This window comes from Stegostoma tigrinum, chromosome 29, assembly GCF_030684315.1.
Source record: "Stegostoma tigrinum isolate sSteTig4 chromosome 29, sSteTig4.hap1, whole genome shotgun sequence".
In the NCBI taxonomy this organism is placed as follows: Eukaryota; Metazoa; Chordata; class Chondrichthyes; order Orectolobiformes; family Stegostomatidae; genus Stegostoma; species Stegostoma tigrinum.
Window position 1 is genome coordinate 26,732,559 of NC_081382.1, and position 21,077 is coordinate 26,753,635.

A 21,077-nucleotide genomic window follows, 5' to 3' on the forward strand; every position below is an offset into this window, starting at 1 on the left:
GTGGTTTTATACTGGCCGTCCCCAAGCTGTAAAAGGGCAGCACGTTTTTACTAGAGTTCAATTCAGCTTTTAGTTTTCCACCTTTTCCCTAGGCTGAGGGTTTGTACTTGTTTTGATTTGCTGCAAACCTCATCCAATAAGCTCTAAAAGTAAATAGTTTTTATTATGGAATGAATTAAGGTGGTAATTGTTAAGACCAAATTTTGAGAATGGAAACCTTTGTGTAAATATAATGTCATCTAGGTGTAGGCTTTGACCAGGAGATGTGGTCCTCCTCTGTAGGATGTACTGTTGAAGAAGCCACTTCTCCCAAAGTTCTGTCATGAAGTAGAAATCACTGAACCAATTTAATGCTATTGGCATCACTGCATTCTATTGAAAAACAAGCTTTAGGTTAAATGCAAGTGGATTTTTAATAATGAATTAATTCATTTCACTGCTGACTAGTTTGTCTGTAACTGAAATCTTAGTTTTTATTACTCTGTAATGTCAGGCACCATTTTATGGTTTTTAAACAGTGCATGGTGAAAGTTCTTAGATAAAGTTTGGTAAGTCACCACGTACTTAAATTGCGTTAATATTCCACTATTTATTTCACTTTTTCAGATGTTAGTTAAAAATGAAAGATTAAGTGTAATTTATTTCTGGATTACTGCTTGTGAGAACATTCAACAGTGATTTACTGTTCTGACATCACTGTTCACAAATGCCTGGAGAGCCCTTGATCCCTGGAGGCACTAGATTCAAGCAGGTGTTGGGAAAGAGCAAATTCATGCCACAGAAATTGAGATCTTTGTACATAGTTTTCTTCAAGCACTGTTACCTTGTTACTGACCGTGAAGTCTAGAGCAAGAAGAGTGGTGCTATATTTCATAAATCCATAAATATTTTTGTGTGATTGTTTGAATAATTTTAACTTCAAAGTTTTATATATTTGTATAAACTGAAAATATGATGTTTGCTGTATAAAATCAAGTTTTTTTTAACTGTTCTGAACAATTGGTGCTTCTAATTTCCTGCATTGACTGTCATGACAAACAGGGAAATGGGAGTATATTTAAAAGGATTGCTTTCCTCTTCAACCTGAGACAGGGTAATGGTTGGTTGACATCCTGTCCTTTTTACCAAGTTAAGCTGAAGGAGGTTTTCTCATGGCCCTGATTTTTGGATTCCAATTTTAGCAATGACCCACAGTGAAGGTTCTTTTTGAGGTGAAATCAAAAATGTGTTTATTTAAACATTTGAAGAAGTTTCCCCTTGCTTGCACTGTTCCCCTCACGCACACACACTCAGGAAATTGAAGATGAGGCAGGGGAAGTCTTAATGCACAGAGGCCAATTGACCCAGCATGTCTGCACCAACTGTCCAATGAACATCATTATCTAGTGCAACTTGCCTGTCTGCCTTTTCCTATACCCTTGCACACTGTTTCTATTCAAATAAGCATTGAATTACATCTTGAATGGTTCAAAACAAAAAAAAAATTGCAGATGCTGTAAATCTGAAACAAAAATAGAAATAGTTGAAGCTCAGTGGGTCTGGCAGCATCTGTGGAGAGAAAACAGCATCAATGTTTCAGGTCTAGAGACCGTTCTTCAGACCGAATTATAGCTAGGAAAAGGTTGATATAATATGCTGGAGATGGGGAGAAGGGAAGGAGTAAACGATAGGTCAGGGAAAGGAGCAAACAGGTGGAAATGGAGCGCAGAGATGTAGTGAGACTAGTAGTTGACAAAGAAGTGGATAATGGCGAGCCTGGAAAGAGAAAAAGAACAAAAGTGCAGCAGAACAACAGTCCCTTTTGGCCTACTAAGATTACGCCATCACATGCGTTTCTAAACCAAACATCTTTTTCCTTTTATGCTGTCTGTATCTCTATGTTTTTGCTTATTTGTATATCTGTCAAGATGCCTCTTAGTTGTTACTGTTCTATCTGCCTCCACCACCTCTTCTGATGATGCATTCCAGGCACTTCACATCTTTTATACAAGAAATTTGCCTCTTGCATCTCCTTTTAAGCTTACCCTATTTATTTTAGCAGATGTCCCCCAGTAATTGACGTTTATATCCAACTACTTATTCAATCCATGCCTCATAATTTTGTAAACTTCTCTCCTCTGGTTGTTCCTTAACCCTCACCATTCAACTGAAAACGTAAACCAAGTTTGTCCAATCTCTCCTCACCCAAAGCCTCGATCAGGTAACATCCTGGTAAACCACTTCTGTGCCTTCTCCAAAGCTTCCACATCCATCTGGTAAACAGTTTTCCAAATGTGGCCTAACAAAAGCTCTATATAGCTGCTACATGACTAACTAATTTTTTATATTCTTGGCCTTGACTGAACATGTGTGCCATATGCGTTCATGACAACCTATCCACTTGTGTTGCCACTCAGAGCTGTGGACCTGTATGCCAAGGTCACTCATACCTTAATTCTTAGGTGCTGCCATTTACTGTATACTCCCCCCTTGTGTTAGATCTCCCAAAATGCATCATTTTGCATTTGTCTGATTTCAATTCTAGCTGCCATTTCTTCGTCCTAGTCCCTGGCCTATTTATATCCTGCTGTATCTTCTGACAATCCTCCTAACTGTCCACAACTCTCCCGGTCTTTCTGTTGTCAGTGGATATAACGCACTTCCGCCTTTAGTTTGTCTTTTCTTTTGTTCATTCATGGGATCACTGGCTGGTCAGCATTTATTGCCTGTCTGTAGCTGCCCTTGAACTGAGTGTGGCTTGCTGGGGCAGTTGAGAATCAACCACGCGACTGTGGTTTTGGCGTCACTTGTGGGCCAGACCAAGTAAGGATGGCATATTTCCTTGCCTGAAGGATATTGCAACAATTGAGAGTGGTTTTGTAATCAGTAGTAGATTCAAAATTCCAGATCGACTTTCATTGAATTCAGATTCCACCACCTGCTGTGTGGCAGTGTTCAAACTCAGCCCCTCCGAACATTACCTGAGGTACCACTTGGCCGTTGCCCAGCACTCTTGTTTTTGTTTCAGATTTCCAGCATCTACAGTTCTGTGTTTAGTTTTGTTTGCTAGTTACATTGGGGCACAGCCTCTTCACAAATCAAAAATTGTTCAAAAGCTTCGAAAACTTTTCAATAATTTATTCCAAAAGGAATCTGTACACCTCTTCCAAAGGCCCTGTTGGTTGGGCAGGGTGGAAGAATAACGCGTAAATATGTCAGCTTTTTAATTGGACAATGAGGAGATCTCAAGCCAAAAGGAGCAAATTTAGAAATAAAAGTAATTGGCATCGAGGAAAATGGGAATGCCTTTGACAAATGCCAAAGGCAAAAGTAAAAATATCCAATTATACAAAGTTCCACAGAACAAAAGCTCTCAGAAATGAAATGCTTAAATGAGTGTTGGTGGCTGCATCAATTACCTTTTGATAGTAAATGTGTCTTTGTAGTACTGATAACTGAGGCATTGTTGATTTGCACTTTGTTTCCATCAAACGTGACTAAAAATGCTAGTTCTGTATCCATCTTACTAGCACACTGTGGATCCCATGTGACTTCAAAAGCTGCTAAGGAGCACAAATGGTGGGTGAAAATGGATAGGCTGCTTTCACCACAGCCAATGTAATGACAAGGCTTGATGTTTCAGGATGGAGGAAGATGCTCAGCCCCTAAAATTATTGAACTCAATCTTGAGTCCTGAATGCTGCAGGGCCCCCAAGTGGAAAATGGGATGCTGTTCTTTTAGCTTGGCCTGAGCTTTACTGAAGCACTGCAGTAAATGCTAGAAATAGATGTTGGCCAGGCAGCGAGGTGGTTGGTTGAATTGAAGTTGTTGAAGTTCAGTCATTTTTGTAGACACAACTTGTCGTGAATGCCTCAGTTGATTCTGCTACCTTATTTCCAAAGAGTACATTCCAGACACAAACTACTTGTGTGAAGAAAATAGTCGCACTATATTTGGTGTGTTTACAAATCACTTAAAATCTATGCCCTCATTCCTAGTCACTTTACTAGGGAGACGGTTTCATGGAAGTGGGTCATTTGGCTCATTGACTCCACACCAACCCTCTGAAGCGCTCCCCACCACTCCTCTTGGCCCCGCATGCACATGCGCACCCCCCCCCCCCAAAAAAAATCTTCACATTTTGAGGACTCAGTAGGAACCCAGAGCAGTTGGAGGAAGCCCAGGCAGACACAGGGAAATGTGCTAATTCCATGCAGACAGTTGTCAGAGGTTGGAAATGAATCCTTGCCCCTGGCACAGTGAGGCAGCAGTGTTAACCATTTTGCTGCCCTAGGTTTTCCCAATGAACTCTCTTCAGCCCCCTTGTGATTTTGAGTACTTCTGTCAGATTGCCTGTGAGCAACCTTCTCTCATATCTATCTTCATAACAAACTTGTCATCCTTGGAACCATTGTTATAAATTTGTTTTTTTTACATGGGATGCGGGCATCACTGGTAGTCAACATTTATTGTCCACCCCTAGTGGTGATGAGCTGCCTTCTTGAATCTCAGCAATTCCATGCTGTAGTTGACCAATAATGCACTTGGGCAGGGAATTCTAGAATTTGGATCTTGTGACAGTGAAGGAATAATGATACATTTCTCAGTCAGAGTGGTGAGTGACTTGGGGATCTTGCAGGTGGTAATGTTCCCATGTATCTGGTACTCTTGTCATTCTATATGGAAGTGGTTGTGGTTTGGAAGGTGCAATTTAGGGTCTTTGAATTTCTGTAAAGCATCTTGTAGGAAGTGAACACTGCCACTGAATGTCAGTGGTGATTGTGGTGATCAAGCAAGCTGCTTTATCCAAGCTGCTTGTGTGTTGTTGGATCTGACCTATCCAGACTCCTGAGTTGTGCCCTATAGACGGTGAATGGTATTTTGGGAATTGGAAGATCAATTACTCGCTAAGGTTATCCTAGTCTGTGACCTGCTTTGCAGCTACTGTGGTTGTTGAGTCCAGGTGAGTTTCAGGTCAATGGTAATCCCAAGGATGTTGTTGATGGAGGTATTCAGTGATAGTAAAACCGTTAAATGTAAAGGGGAGGTGATTGGATTGTCTCCTACTGGAGGTGGTCATCATCTGTCATTTGTGTGGCATGAATGTTACTGGTCACATGTCAGTCCAAGCCTGGATATTGTCCAGATCTTAAAGCAGTCCATATTCAAATGCATTGGTATCTGAGGAATCAGAAATACTACTGAACATTATGCATCATTGGTGAACAGCCCAACTTCTGACCTTGATGGAGGGAATACGATGCAACTGAAGATAGTTTGGTCCAGGACACTAACCTGAGGAACTCATGTTGTGATGTCCTGGAGCTGAAGTGACTAACCTCCAGCAATGTCAACCATCTTATGTGACAGGTAAGATTCCAACCAGCAGAGTGTTTTCCCCGATACCCACTGATTTCAGTTTTGCTAGGGCTTCTTGATATCCCATGATCAAATGCAGCCTTGATGTCACGGGCTGTCACTCAGCACTTCTGTCCATGTTTGAAACAAGGCTTAATGAGGTCAGGAGCAGAGTTGCCCTGGTAGAACCAAAATTGGGCAACACTGAGCAGGTGCTGCTTGATAGCAATATTGATGACACCTTCCCATCATTTTACTGATTGACAGTGGACTGGACATTACCAAAAGGATGTGGATGCTTTGGAGAGGGTGCAGAGGAGGTTCACCAGGATATTGCCTGGTATGGTGGGTGTTGGCTATGAAGAGAGGTTGAGTAGATTAGGATTATTTTCATTAGAAAGACAGAGATTGAGGGGGGACCTGATTGAAGTCTACAAAATTGAGGGGTATAGTCAGGGTGGATAGCAAGAAGCTTTTTCCCAGAGTGGGGGACTCAATTACTAGGGCTCATGAGTTCAAAGTGAGAGGAGGAAAGTTTAAGGAAGATATGCATGGAAAATTCTTTACGCAGAGGGTGGTGGGTGTCTGGAACGCGTTGCCAGCGGAGGTGGTAGAAGCAGACACATTAGCGTCTTTTAAGATATATTTGGACAGGTACGTGAATGGGTGGGGAGCAAATGGTCACAGACCCTTAGAAAATAGATGACAGGTTAGACAGAGGATCTTGATTGGTGCAGGCTTGGAGGGCTGAAGGGCCTGTTCCTGTGCTGTTGTTTTCTTTTGTTCTTTTGTCCTTTTGTATTGTGACTGTACTGGAAGAGCTTGCATAAGCGAGTAGTAAGTTCTGGAGTACAAGTCTTCAGTACTGTTGCTGCAATATTGTCAGGGCCCATAGCCTTTGCACTATGCAGTGCCTTCAACTGTTTCTTGCTATCATGTGGAGTCAATTGAATTGACTGAAAACTGATGTGATGCTACTGGAGGAGGCCAAGATGGATCATCTACTCGTCAGTCTTCAGCCGAAAGAATTACGAATGCCCCAGCCTTAGAGTCCGAAGCATATGGTACAGAAACTGGCTCTTTGGTCCAAACTGTCCATGCTGGATTTAATCTCAGACTAAATAGTACCACCTGCCTGCTCCTGGCCCATATTCCTCCAAACCTTTCCTATTCATCTACATACCTGAATATCTCTTTAAATGTTGTATCCACGTGCTCCATTTCCTCAAGTTCGTTCCATGCGCAATTTCCCTCCTTTTTTTTTAAAACACAAAATTTGCACCTCACGTCTCTTCTGAATCTCTCTCCTGTCACCTCATAAATTAAACCCGAGTCTAGAAATTCCCCGCACTTGGCTCTGTCTATATCGCATGTTGCTTTTGCGGTTCCACATTCAAGTATTCCATTTTGGTCGCTTCATTAGGTTAACACCTCATTTTCAGGTATGCCTGGTGCTGCTTCAGGCTTGTCCTCTTCCACTTTGCATTGAACCAGGGTTGATCCCTGGCTTGATGGTAATGGTTGAGTGCGGGATATGCTGGGCCTTGAGGTCGCAGATGATGCTGACAAACAATTCTACTGCTGTTGTTGGCCCACAGTGCATCATAGATGTCAAGTTTTGAATTGCTTGATATGTTTGGAGTATTTCTGATTTAGCGCAGTACTAGTGCTGAACAGCGTGCTGGAGGGTATTCTCTGTGAATGCGGGACTTTGTCTTTACAAGGACTGTATGCTGTGGTCACTGCTACTTGTACTGTCATGGACAAATGCATCTGCAGCTGGCAGATTAGTAAGGATGACCCAGCTAGCAACTGTTAGGAGCTGAGCAGCTCAATCAGTCATGCTGCTGTCAAGCCCCTCTTGATGGACTAAACCATGCAGAGTACATTTCAGATCCTGCTTGCTAATTTACTACACACGTTATGCTATAATGTGTTTTGTTAATGTGAATTAGCTGTAACACAACTGCATAGTGGATGCTGTTTGGAAAACATACACTTTCTGTTGTGCAGGTGTTAGTGATTTTTCTATGGCGGTTTTCTATTGGGTGAAGTTGAGAATGCAACTGTCGCATTACAGGACTACCTGTACCTGCTTGCAGAACTTTGATTTTTGTGACCATGTCTCTTCCCCAAGTTGTTGGTCTACATTGTTCCAGTGAAGTCTGACAGATTCAAAACTAGAAGTTTTGATAACTTGAAGAGATATTAAAAATCACTTCAGATGTTAGAACTTCACAAAGATCACTGTCTAATGATAGTTTCCTTGTTTAGCTGAGCCCAGTAGATTTCCTCCTTGTAGGCCAAGTGTAAACTTTCCAGACAGCAGTTCCTGGACTAGGATGGAGTGTCCAAGACAGCCAGCTGACTTCGACTGCTTTCCTTCTGATCAAACTGATTTCCAGAATTGTATATTTAAACAATTCAATAAATATGCTGCATCACATGACTGAAAAGACATATTCAGATGCTGAGGGCGCATTTTGGTGTGCTAATTGGAAGGTTGTTAAAGTCCAAAGATGTGCAGGCGAGGCGTTTTGGCCATGCTAAATTGCCCATAGTGTTTCAGGGGTGTGTGGGTTATGGGGGATGGATCTGGGTGGGATGTTCCAAGGGTCAATGTGGCCTTGTTGGACCGAAGGGCCTGTTTCCACACTGCAGGGATTCTCTACTCTCTATTCTTCTTTCGCGCTCCCGCTCCCTCCCTCGCTCGCTCCCGCTCCCTCCCTCGCTCGCTCCCGCTCCCTCCCTCGCTCGCTCCCGCTCCCTCCCTCGCTCGCTCCCGCTCCCTCCCTCGCTCGCTCCCGCTCCCTCCCTCGCTCGCTCCCGCTCCCTCCCTCGCTCGCTCCCGCTCCCTCCCTCGCTCGCTCCCGCTCCCTCCCTCGCTCGCTCCCGCTCCCTCCCTCGCTCGCTCCCGCTCCCTCCCTCGCTCGCTCCCGCTCCCTCCCTCGCTCGCTCCCGCTCCCTCCCTCGCTCGCTCCCGCTCCCGCCCTCGCTCCCGCTCCCTCCCTCGCTCGCTCTCGCTCCCGCTCCCTCCCTCGCTCGCTCTCGCTCCCGCTCCCTCCCTCGCTCGCTCTCGCTCCCGCTCCCTCCCTCGCTCGCTCTCGCTCCCGCTCCCTCCCTCGCTCGCTCTCGCTCCCGCTCCCTCCCTCGCTCGCTCTCGCTCCCGCTCCCTCCCTCGCTCGCTCTCGCTCCCGCTCCCTCCCTCGCTCGCTCTCGCTCCCGCTCCCTCCCTCGCTCGCTCTCGCTCCCGCTCCCTCCCTCGCTCGCTCTCGCTCCCGCTCCCTCCCTCGCTCGCTCTCGCTCCCGCTCCCTCCCTCGCTCGCTCTCGCTCCCGCTCCCTCCCTCGCTCGCTCTCGCTCCCGCTCCCTCCCTCGCTCGCTCTCGCTCCCGCTCCCTCCCTCGCTCGCTCTCGCTCCCGCTCCCTCGCTCGCTCCCGCTCCCTCCCTCGCCCGCTCCCGCTCCCTCCCTCGCCCGCTCCCGCTCCCTCCCTCGCTCTTTGGGCTTCTGTTTGATTCACCTTTGCAAGTACATGATGGAACAAAGGCTGATTTGGAATGTGTTGTTCACTCAGTAAAACTGACTGCCCAAAAATGTGTAAATATTTCAAGTCTGTACAACAAACTTTATATCCTGTGGTTACATTGCTTTTTACTTTTTTTCACTGTTCTCTCTGAAGTGACCATACTTAAATTTTAATACAAATAAAAGTCTATAGAAGAATTGGGTTGGTACATTCGTAATGTCAACTGCTCAAAATTCAGTTTGCTCCTGTAACTGACACACACCACTGTCAGTACATTCAGTTCAAGCAATTTGTCAGTTTACCATAAATGTTTTTGTACACAGAAAAAAAACAATCTGTAATTGAATTGTTAATTTTTTTGTGGTTCAGAAATAGCAAAAGATTAAAAATATGACAGATCAATTCTGTATAATTTGCAGAGGTCATTTCTTGGGGTGACAGCTATTCTGGTGAAAAGAACTCCACTGAATTAGGGATGTACTTGACACTATATGCTTACAATATTTCAGTCTGATTCAAATTTAAACTAAGGAAAGATTGGTTTCATTTATGCCTTTCATTATCTGCTTTCAAGAGAGTAACTATTATATTTGGCAATGTGTATTAATATAATTCTAGTGGATATTTTTGGTTGATTATTGCTGTTCCATTTGTACACCTTTTTAGAGACCACGAATGAACAATGTTGTTCACTTCAAGAAGAAGGATATTGAGGCAAGAAGTGAAGTACTGTGAATTCAGGAAATCTAAAATAAAAGAAAATGCTGTAGAATTGTAAATACTCAGCAAGTCAAGTGTGAGCATAGATGGTAGGAGGAGCCACTAATGCTTCAGTTGTCCTTCTGTCAGAACTGAAAATTTACAAAATGTAACAGGTTTCATGCAATTACTGATGCTGGCTAAGGTGGAGAGGGAGGAATGAACAAAATCCAAGGCCTTTTAATAAGTTGGAAGATTTGAAGTAACACATGATAAGTGATGCTGTGGGCAACGTATGGTGTTGATGGGAAAAAGTGAACAAATAAAAGATGAGTCTAGAAGAATTGTAAATAAGAACAAATATGACCAGTACCTCTTGGTTATAAAGTTCATAATTTGAAAATGTTGAATTCTGTGTCAACTTTCCTGACAAAATTGAGGTAGATTCTTAAACATTGTCGAAGTTTAGTCTAACAGTGGTGAAGGTTGAGGGCATAGTGAGAATTAAACTGACAGCTGATTGGAAACTCTGTCAATGCTTGTGGCCTGAATGGAGTTCAGCAAAGTAATCACCCATTGTGTATTGTCTTGCCATTTCAAGAGAGCTTTAAGGTGAAAATTACAATTTGCTTGAATTTTACCTGAGGCAAATATTCTCTAAATAATTCAGTTGTCAGCACTGTTTGCACTTTATAGCAGTTGTGGCAGGGCAGATAAGATCCAGCTGTTTACCATAATTGAAAGGTCTAGGACAAAGCAGCGTATACCGAATCAGGATGCAGATAAAATAAACTTTAAGGAGATGATGAACAATACAATGGAGTACAATGCTCAAGTTGAAGCAGAGGTGATTAAGACTGGTGAGTGAAGACAGTCCACACAGATATGAAACACTGTGGGCTCATGAGCTTTAATGTTGGTGTGATAAATAAAGCAAACAGAAATTGACAGTTTCTATTTGTTCAAAATCTGTCGTCCTATATAATTCACTTCAGAATTGAGCGTAAATATGATATTGTTATTAAAGACTACTGTGTTTGTTTGAAGGGTGCAAACACTACAATGTTTTGAAACTTATGTTTTAGGTTGGCCAACTCTTGCAGCAGTTGGCAATGACGGGCAGTGAGGAAGCAGATCCACGGCTGAAGAATAGCCTCTCCAAGTTTGACAAAGTAAGTGAATTGGCGTTCTGTTGAGATAAAGTAATTAAATGCTGCAAAATTGACTGGGAGTGTAACCTCCTGAAGGCTTCATAATCTTTCTCGTGTGCTGCCGGTGATTTTGAATTCAATGGTAAGTTTGGCTGTACGATCTGTTTTAGTTTTGCCTAAAGTGGTTCCTGTGCAAAATTCAGCATTAATGATGGTTGCACCTGAAAAATGTACTTGTGGATTTTAGATGATGGAAAAGGCTGAAATTCACTCACTCATTAAATAAGTTTCCTTACACTGTTATGATACTAGCTAGAGGACAAGTCTTGATAGATCACTTATTAAAAATGTAATGATATGATCTTTCACTGAAACACAAGCATTCAGTGCTGTAGATTCAATTTTAACAATAAAACTGAAGTTTATTATTCAAAAATAATGAAGGTAATCTGAAAAAAATTACTTGTAGTTTTAACCACACTGTAAAAGGATAATCTCTTCAATACCTAAACACACCCGTACAAGTTATAAAACAAAGCTTGTGCAGTACCCAAAAGTACAGTACTTTTTCAAATAATCCTATTCTCCAACATTTTTAACTTGTAGACTGAAACCTCTATCTTATTCCTGGAGCTATTATAAATTTTTCTGAATTTAAATGAGCTTCGCTTCCAGTCCTCTTCATTTCTGGTCTGGGGCTGTTGTTAAGTCTGAGGTAATCTTGTTACACTATATTCTCTGCTTTGTAGAAGCTCTGCTCTTGATATGAATCTCCAGGCAACGTCTTTGTAGAATTATCCAAATAAAGAAAAACTGAACCAGAACTCCCTGTATGCTGTGGTGTTTCGTTTGAATTCAATGTTTTAAAAAAAAAATTCTGGCAGCCCTTCAAAGCAGAATAGTTCACCCTAAGTGGTAAGATCCAAAAGTAAATATCAAGTCATTTAAGCTGCCAAAGTAGCCCCCTCAAACTGTTTAAGTATATCGCCACAACTCCAGAAATATTTGGGTTAATAATCAACTTAAAACACAGAAATCCTGTAAAGTGTATGTATAATAAGTGTGCTTATTTAAAGTTCAACTTTAAGAAACCCAAGTTTTAGGTGTTTTCATGGTTAATGAATGATTATGGAAGCATTGTGTATGTTTCTTGGTAAGATCTGTAAGTTTTTTTTATATTAGAATGGCATAATTTAGACATTATTATTTTGTTTCTGTATTTGTATCTAGTCAAGAATGATCAAATCCAAGTCTTTTTAGTTTGTTGGCTGCCCAGGTCTTGTGTAAGATATTAGCTTGTTTAACTGAAATCTGATTTTTTTTTTTGCATAGGCTGCAGCACAAAGCTACTCTTTTAATAAATTAGTATTTGGCTGGCAACCCATTTAGTATGAAATAGTGCATTCTTTGTGGGAAGGTGGTGTGTTAAATTGGAGCGAACAGACTTCCTGGAACAACATTGGGTAGGAACGTCATGGGTAGGCCATTGAGCACATCAAGTCTGCAGTTCAGTTAGACCTTATGTGATCATTCAACCTCAGTGGTACTTTCTCACAGGCTAGTCGAGCATCAGCCTGACGTAGTCATATCTCTAAAAGGTATGCTTTGTTGAGTAATGTCCCAGACACTGCCTTCATTATCCATGGGATATGTTGTGTCCCAGTGAGGGACATTGAGTAGCTAAGTAGATAAGCAGCAGCAGCAGAATGGATTGACCTGGTCATGTCCTAAAGAACGTTGGTGCTGACCCAGTCTAGTAGCAGATAGTAAGGGAACCAGTGAGGGGGTGGGGGGGGGGGGGGGTGCGGGTTGGGGTGGGGTTTGGCTGCTCACCGGTGTTAAAACTGGCCAAAGCATTAATAAGAGTGACCAACACACAGTCCTTGTGGAGATGAAGTTCCATCTTACACTTTGAGAGCACCCTAGTTGGTGTTGTGTGGCATTATCATGCCACTAAATGTGATAAACTTCAAACACATCTAGCAACATTTAGAGGGCATCCATGAGGCAGTATGCCCTGTTGACAGCAGCTGAATTGTGCTCTGTGCTCCAGCACAATTTACAACCTCATGGCCTGGTATATCCCCCCACTTTCCCATTACTATGAAGTCAGTGAATCAGGAACAGAAGTAGACCATTCAGCACCTTTTTTAGCCTGTTTGCCATTCAGTGAGATCACGACTGGTCTCTGGTCTAACTCCATATCCCCCTACCCTTTGGCCTATTCCCCTCGCTTAACAGAACTTTAACTATAACACATGTAAAATTCACAACTGGTTGATTGCAGGAGGGCATGCTATGAACAGCACTAAGCACACCTAAAAATGAAGTGTCAACCTGATGAAGTTACAAACAGGACTACTTGTGTGCCAAACAGCATAATCAGCAAGTAGTGGACGGAGCTAAGCAACCCCAAACAAATTGGTCAGATTTAAGCTGCGCAGTCCTGCCACATCCAATGTGAGTGGTGGTGGACAAGTAAATAACTCACTGGGGAAGAAGTGTCCACAAACAACCCCATCCTTAATTATGGGGGAGACCATCATATCAGTGCAAAAGGTAAGGCTAAAGTATTTGCAACCATCTTCAGCTAGAAAGGATGAGTGGATGATCTTGCATGGCAATAATTGGTTCACTGATGCACAGTTTGGGTTATACCATGGCCATTCAGGTCCTTAGCCCATTATAGCCTTGGTTCAAACACGGGGCAAAAGGAGTTGAATTCCAAAGGTGAAGTGAAGGTTGCTGTCCTTGACATCAAGGCCTTATTTGACCAAGTGTGGTGTTAAGAAATCCTAGCATACCCACAGCCTTCAGGAATCAGGGGAAACTCTGCTATTTGGAGCCATACCTGGCACAAAGGAAGATGATTGTATTGTTGGTGGGCAATCATCTCACTCCAGGATATCTCTCCAGAAGTTCCTCACGGTAGAGTCTGAGGCCCAACCACCTTCAACTGCTTCATCAATAAACGTCCCATCATAAGGAGAGAAGTGCGTATTGTGCCATCATTGGCAAACCTGTGCAGTACCGTTCAGGACGACTCAGAAACTGAAGCAGCCCATGTCCAAACATTGCAAGACACGGATAATATCCAGGCTTGAGCTGAAAACTGGAAAGGAGTGTTTTTGCCAAATAAATGCCAAGTTATGACCATCTCCAAGAATAGGAAATCTAATGCCCTTGACATTCGTGGTATTACCATGACTGAGTCCCCTGTCAGTTGGTTGGGGTTACCATTCACCAGGAGCTGAACACGCCTGACCACGAAAATGCGCAGACAAGAGCAGGTAGAAGCTAGGAATATTGCAGTGAGTAACTCACCTCTGACTCCACAATGCTTGTTAACCTGCTACAAGGCACAAGTCAGGAGTGAGATGGCATACAGTGCACCTACCTGGATATGTTTCACTCCAGTTGTACTAAAGAAGCTTGGCGCCATCCAGAACACGGCATCACCCCCTCCAGTTCCTACAGCCTAGGAGCAGCACTGTGTTCTCTGCAAGATGCACTGCAGGAATTCATCAGAGCTTCTAAGACCATAGATTCCAAAACCCATGGCCACTGCCAATTAGAAGGGTAAGGGCCACAGATACTTGGGAACACAACTAGGTTCCATTGCCCATCCATGTCATCCTGACTTGGAAATAATTTCCCTGTTCCTTCTCTGTCACTGGGTTAAAAATCTTGGAACACCCACCTGAATAGCATTGTCTGTCACCTTGCAGCATGTGGACTGAAATAATTCGAGAAAGCAGCTCCCTACAACCACCTCACGGGCAACTAAGGGTGAACAGTAATTGCTAGCCCTGTCATTAATGTCCACAAATTCTTGAGTGAATTTAAAAAAAAATTGTGGCCTCCCCTTTATGCTCAGGTGATGTCTTTGTTCTCGATTCACCAGCCAGGGGCACCATCCCATCCGTACCCACTCTGTCTCATTCTGCAAGAGTTTTCCAAGTTTCATTGTGTCTTTACACTCCTTTTGATTCTCCAGAGAATGCAAACTTTGATTTCTCAATCTGTCCTTGTGAGACAGTTCCAGGGATTAATCTGATAAATTAATCCCTCTCTTCTGTATCATGTCATCTAAATATGCTGTGCTTTAAAAATATTATGAATGTCAAATTTCAGTATTATTATAAAGTGCAAACTAAAGCACATGGCATTGAGATGTCTCACTACACTTCAGAATTTCAGATCATTTGTGAAAATGTTCATGTCCCACGTTCTCTGTCACAAGTTATTGTGTCTTAACTACTTAATTTTGTATCAAAGCAGTTATGCTGACTCCAACTTCACAGCACACTACTGTGCTAATTGCAAGAACAAAATAGTAAATAACATCTCAATGTGAAAAGAGCCTGTTGTGACCAGCTTCAAAATGTAAATTTTCAGATAAGAATCCTGAATCGAAATCTATAAGGCTATATTGGTGACTCACTTATTGAGGATGACCTAATCAGAGCAAAAATATTGTACTTGATATAGCCTTTTAGTCAATCATTTTAAATGACCCAGATCTCAAAGCTGCTCATTTGATTATCTTAAATGCATTATTTAGTTGAAACAGCTGTAATAGAGTTATAGTCTGCACTTCTGAACAATTAGCAAGGCTAAACATCATGTGAGACTCCTCTGTCTTAAATCCTGAATTGTAACAATTCCTTCTGCAGCCTGAAAGTTTAAGGCAATACGTTGCAAATCACCTTTGCCCCTCCAAGGCAATCGTTAACAATATTCTGTTCCAAAGTCATTCAGCCATCATTTCGACCATTTTTGCCAGCCACTGTCAATAGTGGTCAATTGTCTTTTAAGTGGCTGCTTTAAGGAGTGGTGATTGCATTTTAATGAAAGTGCTGTTTTTATTTTGGAGATTTCTTCGTGATGTATGAGAAAGTAATATATATTACTTGAAACTTTGTTACAGAGTTGTGTTGCAGCTTTCTTGGATGTTATCATTGGAGGTCGCACAGTGGAGACGCCGCCTATGTCCTCGGTGAATCTGCTGGAGGGTCTTAGTAGGACTGTTATCTACATGACCCACAACCAGCTTTTAAACTTGGTAAGCATACATGGTTTGCTTACATTTTTGACTTACTACCGACCAAATTACGTTGGTATGGAATGTAACATTGATCCATTCAATCACAGGCATGTGGGATTACAAAAGGGGTAGCATGCGCTTAGATTTTGAAGGGTCCAACAAATCACTTTTACTCATCATTTTTTGAGATATCAGCTGAAAATAGTGCAGGTCTGATGATTTTTCATTTGGTTCAATAACAGTGATAGAGGTTGCAATCTTCTGGCAAGGAGTTCACTAGCTTACTCCTGGAAACAATAAATTTCTGGCTTGTTTTGGCCAAACAGTAGTGGAAGTGAGACCCACTTTCTCTGTCTGTTTAAACAATGCTAAGAATGGTCCTTCCTTTTCGGCGTGATCATTTGTCTCTGCCTCCCTCTCGTATACTGACTGACCCAGGCTGCTGCTTGAGAGATTCACAAAGGTGTAGGTCTTTGTATAAGCTGGTTTCTGTCGCGTGACTGAAGAACTGGTGTTCCCAATGTCCACAAAAATAATTCCTGACTCCGTTCGCATTAAAACACAATGGGGGTTTGAATCGCAAGTATTTGCATTTCCTTGTGATAGGATGACAATGTTCATATCCACTTTGTGGTATTTCCAGTCTGCACCCACTAAGTATATATGGTTATTGTCCAAAAACTACCAAAATAGATGTCCATTGTTAACCTTTTAAGTGTTTGAAAGAGATCAAACACTTAAGAGATCAGGGCAGAAATGGCTAGCACGAGGGGTCATAGTTTTAAGCTGGTTGGTGGAAAGTATCGAGGGGATGTCAGAGGCAGGTTCTTTACGCAGAGAGTTGTGAGAGCATGGAATGCGTTGCCAGCAGCAGTTGTGGAAGCAAGGTCATTGGGGTCATTTAAGAGACTGCTGGACATGTATATGGTCACAGAAATTTGAGGGTGCATACATGAGGATCAATGGTCGGCACAACATTGTGGGCTGAAGGGCCTGTTCTGTGCTGTACTGTTCTATCTCTATCTATCTGTTGTGTTTTTAAAGTCTTCTGAAAGGAATGTCAAAAAGTTTGCTTATGTCTTCATGCTCTGACTGACTGAACAAGCAAGCAACTTCCAACCTTGGACAGCTTCATTTTGCAGACGAGGGGTTGGAGACATACACGTCTACACTCGTGCATGCGCCCCCCACACCTTCCAACCCGATCTTGTGAATTGTATTTCTCATTCTGTCTTTTGAGAGCAAAGAATGTATCTATTTTTCATAAATTTGTAGACATTACAGCACCAGACTTTCGCAGTTGTGATGCCTCACTTTTTTGTAGGTAATTGTTGACAAACACTGGTGCTTGTTCCATTTGATTTCCCTCAAGCGCTTTAACTCCGTTACTGTGCTGAGTTCATGTTAATTGATTCTTTGGTTGGATGACTGAGTTCCTGACTTAGATATCTTGATATGTTGTTAAATAAAAGACATTCTTGCACATCAAAGATCTGTGTCAAATTTTGTAATCTTGCATTTTTACATCTGTGTATTTTAAATGTTTCCACGCATAAATTTTTCATCCTAACATTGCTGTTCTGTAATTTCTGTATATTCTTTCCTCTTCCATACCTGTCGTGATGCCGTTTAGTTAAGAAGGCAGATGCATGCCATATCTTCTGCTTGCCAGTAGTGCTTACAACTTTACAACAAGCTAGCAGTGATTGACCTAGGCATGCCTCTTTGCTTGATTTTTTTTCCCATGTGCTGAAGGAATTGCAATCATTTTAAATGATCACTGGATGTAGATTGGATCTGTTTAGTATTTGTTTCTGTTTAATACCTAAAAGTGATTTACTGTGACCAACGTACTTGTTACTGCAAACCTCCCTCAGTCTTATTTCTGTTACAATAGGCAAACAGTTGCTCAAGTACAGACACTTACTACATCACAGTCTGGACTTGAAAGCTTAAAAATGAGTTTGTGTTCAGTTGAAACTTTCTTTGGTAATCTTATTTCTTTACAAAGTAACCAACATCAAAACCTTTCTACCGATTATTGTTTCAAATAAGTTTGTTTATGCATTGTGCTTTGTTATCGTCATTAGGGGGCAAGAAATTGAATATAGAATTATAAAGCATGACTTGAAACTTTAATCTGCCTATTCCAACTGTGTGTAATGGTTTCCACTGCACTATGTTAAGAAGTTGGGCATTCAGCTAATTTCAGAGGGAGGGAATTACAGGCAGCTGTAATTAATATTACCACATTGTGATAAGAACAGACAGGAAGTTCAGATAATAGCTTCTAAATGTTTTTAAGAGGATACCTTGCTGCTTGCATGTCTGGTGATGCTAAATAAACACAGAGGAATGGAAATTTATGTTGAGAGGGTCAGATGAAAACTTGTGGGAAGAGGCACCAGTTTGGCTGAATAACTTGTTTTTGTGCTGTAGGTTCTAAATTGAGTTTGCCAACAGTTTTAAGTGTTTGAATTACACATCACCCTATTAAGATAAATTTAGAAGTCAGGGTCAATTGAGAACATGGGAACAGCAATATACCTTTTAGTCCTTCAAACCATTCCACTATTCATTGAGGTAATGAACAATTTCTGATCTAAGTCTGCCTTTTCTTCATAGCCCTGAATGTTTTTGGTTAATGAAAGTCTGTCAGTCTCTGACTTTAAAAATCAACAGTTGACCCTGTATCAATGGCTATGTGTGGAACAGAGTTCCAAACATCTGCCACCCTTTTGCATTAATTAGAGGTTTTTGGTAACGTGCTCCTGAAAAGCCTGTGTATAGTTTTTAACCAATGCTCGCTCTTCCTATGTTTCTCAAGCATTAGAAATAGATGTCTGTCTAACCTCTTCCTCCTTAATATCGTTGAATGTTTGATCAAATCAATCCATAATCTTCTAGCTTCCAGAGAATGAGGTGACACTCTGTGTAATTTCTCCGCATCATTCAAACGTGAAGTCCAGGTATCATTCTCGTAAATCTGCTCTGCACTCGTCCAAGACCAATAGACCTTTCTTAAGATATGGGACTGAATTTTGTACTCCCAAGTGTGAGCTCCCTAGGGCCTTGTAGTGCTGTAGCATGATTTACAGTTCGTTGTATTCAAGTCCTGAATATTTTTATCTTTTGGACATGGCTTTTTTAATCTATTCAAGTAGGTTTCTAAATCTCTTTGAACCTCCATTTCTGCTAGCTTGTATGTTTATGAAGTTATCCGCTCTATTTATTAGGTACAGGCTTGGTGACATTGCATTTGGCTGCTGTGAGATCCACATGCCACTGATTTACCCGAGCATTTAATCAATTGTGTTGTCAGCAGCATAGATACATTTCCACCTGTGCCTCACCACTCTCCTATGTCATATGATCTTATTCAGACCGTTTGGAGGAATACCAAATCACAGACTGTAAACTCCTGAAGAGAGAATTATTACATGGATGTGACAAGTAAAGTTACAGCTAGGTTCATCCTGTTGTCGTCTTATAGTTGGTAGAAGATGGGCTGCGTTGTTGTCTTTTTCCTTTTGATCCCAGTCTGAAAGTGATGTGGCATGAGTCTTAAATAAAATCAAATTTGGCCAAGGTGAAAAGGATAGGAAGAAAACCCTTCATGTAAACTTGGCAACCTTTGTAATCTTTTCTCAATCACAACAATCACTGTAGTTTACTTTAATTCGATTTGATGACTCTTCATAAGCTCGTGCTAAATGTAAGATTTTTATTAATTAAACCTATTTTTGTGTAGGTTAATTTTGCACGGCATGTAACGTCAAGGGACCTGCTAAGAGAGGAGGACAAGATGGCTCTAGAGAACCTTATTATTAATCTTCCTCAACCCAGAACAGGGAAGAGCAATAGCCTTGAGCTGACTCCCTCCAGCACACCCCAGCTATCTCCTGCAACTACTCCAGCTAACAAAAAAAATCGACTTCAAATAGGTAGGAGCTACAACAGCTTTACTTGAACTTATGAGGAGTGCAATGGTAATTCTGCAATGCAGTATGTTGAACTTTGTTTAGAGATATCAATTAAGTCTTTTGGATATTTATATTTGTACTTTATTCCAGAACTTTGCAGCATATTTAATTTTTGCGAGTAATATTGAAAGTGTTGATTATGAAAGTGAAATGAATGTCAAGTTCCTCATGAGTTAGAGGTTAAGACTTAAACTGAAGAGGATGGAGTGGAGAATTATCAAGATGTTGCCAAAAATCTTCGATTATTACTATGGGGAAAGATTAAATAGACTTGTCTTGTTCCCTTTGGAACACAGTAGCTCAAAGGGCGAGCAGCGTAAAATGAGGGACCTAAATAAAGTGGCTAGGGAAGACCCAAAACACTCAACAGCTATCAAAAACCGAGAGAATTATCTTTAAAGTGATTTTAAAAAGATTATAGGAAAATGAATAATCTTTTTATAAAGAGAAGTCGAGAACTCGGTGCCTGAAATATGCCAGTGGTAGAATGCCTCATTTTAAAAAAAAAAAAATTTGTGTATGACACTTAAAGTGCATACCCACGAGGTTTTTGATCCGGCATTTGAAGACTTGGATTAAATTGGATTTTTTTTCATGGTTCGATTGTATAATCAATCAAAAGGCTGACTTTTGTGCCCTGTGGTTTTGTCTTTTTTGAGTTATGCAACAGGACACAATGTACTTAACTGGAGGCTGTTTTGGAATTTCTCTATCAATCCCTCCAAACATAGGTCTTTGTATTTTGTTCGTGATCCATAAATGCAACATATATTTGAAACCTCCACTTATAATTAGGTTTCTGCAATTGAGAAAAATTGCAAAGGTCTACTTGAGATTTCATATTTGATTATTCTTTTGGTACAGTTTTCTCGTGTAGTGTTACCATACAATGTGGTGTATTTTGACTTGGCTTGTAAATGACACGTTAAACAAATGTGTTCTCACTTATTTGCTACAATGTACATATTTTTAAAGCTGGAGGATGTGCTCATCTGAGCTGAGTGTAACATGCCCATCATTAAGAAATGCATAAATATTGCTTCTTGATGAATACGAATCCCATTCTGTATTCATCTTAAGATGTTTGGGAGCAAGCACATTGATGCCTTTTGGAGCATTTTCAAGTTGTAATGCTTGTTACAGGCTACCATAGACTGTATATGACTGTTTCCGTCAGTAAATCACTAAACATACATTGCTCTCCCCAGAAGTAAATTTATTTCCTTACCTTGCCCATGGGGACACCTCCAATAATGGACCACCGTCTATTTCAGTAGACGTGTTTATAAACAAGATTTCTTGGTCACTTGTATTTTTTAAATAACAGCTGCTT

At 41.4% G+C, this 21,077-nt stretch overlaps 1 protein-coding gene across 6 annotated transcripts in view; it reads left to right on the forward strand.

Moving 5' to 3' along the window:
- Nucleotides 1-21,077, forward strand: part of gapvd1 (GTPase activating protein and VPS9 domains 1) — a 127,187-nt gene that overhangs the window by 37,697 nt on the left and 68,413 nt on the right. For all 6 annotated transcript variants that reach the window (XM_048558762.2, XM_048558764.2, XM_048558766.2 and 3 more), the window contains exons 4-6: nucleotides 10,649-10,735; nucleotides 15,645-15,779; nucleotides 19,513-19,705. In XM_048558762.2, the coding sequence (XP_048414719.1) occupies nucleotides 10,649-10,735; nucleotides 15,645-15,779; nucleotides 19,513-19,705 (415 nt within the window). The remainder of the gene's footprint in view (nucleotides 1-10,648; nucleotides 10,736-15,644; nucleotides 15,780-19,512; nucleotides 19,706-21,077) is intronic.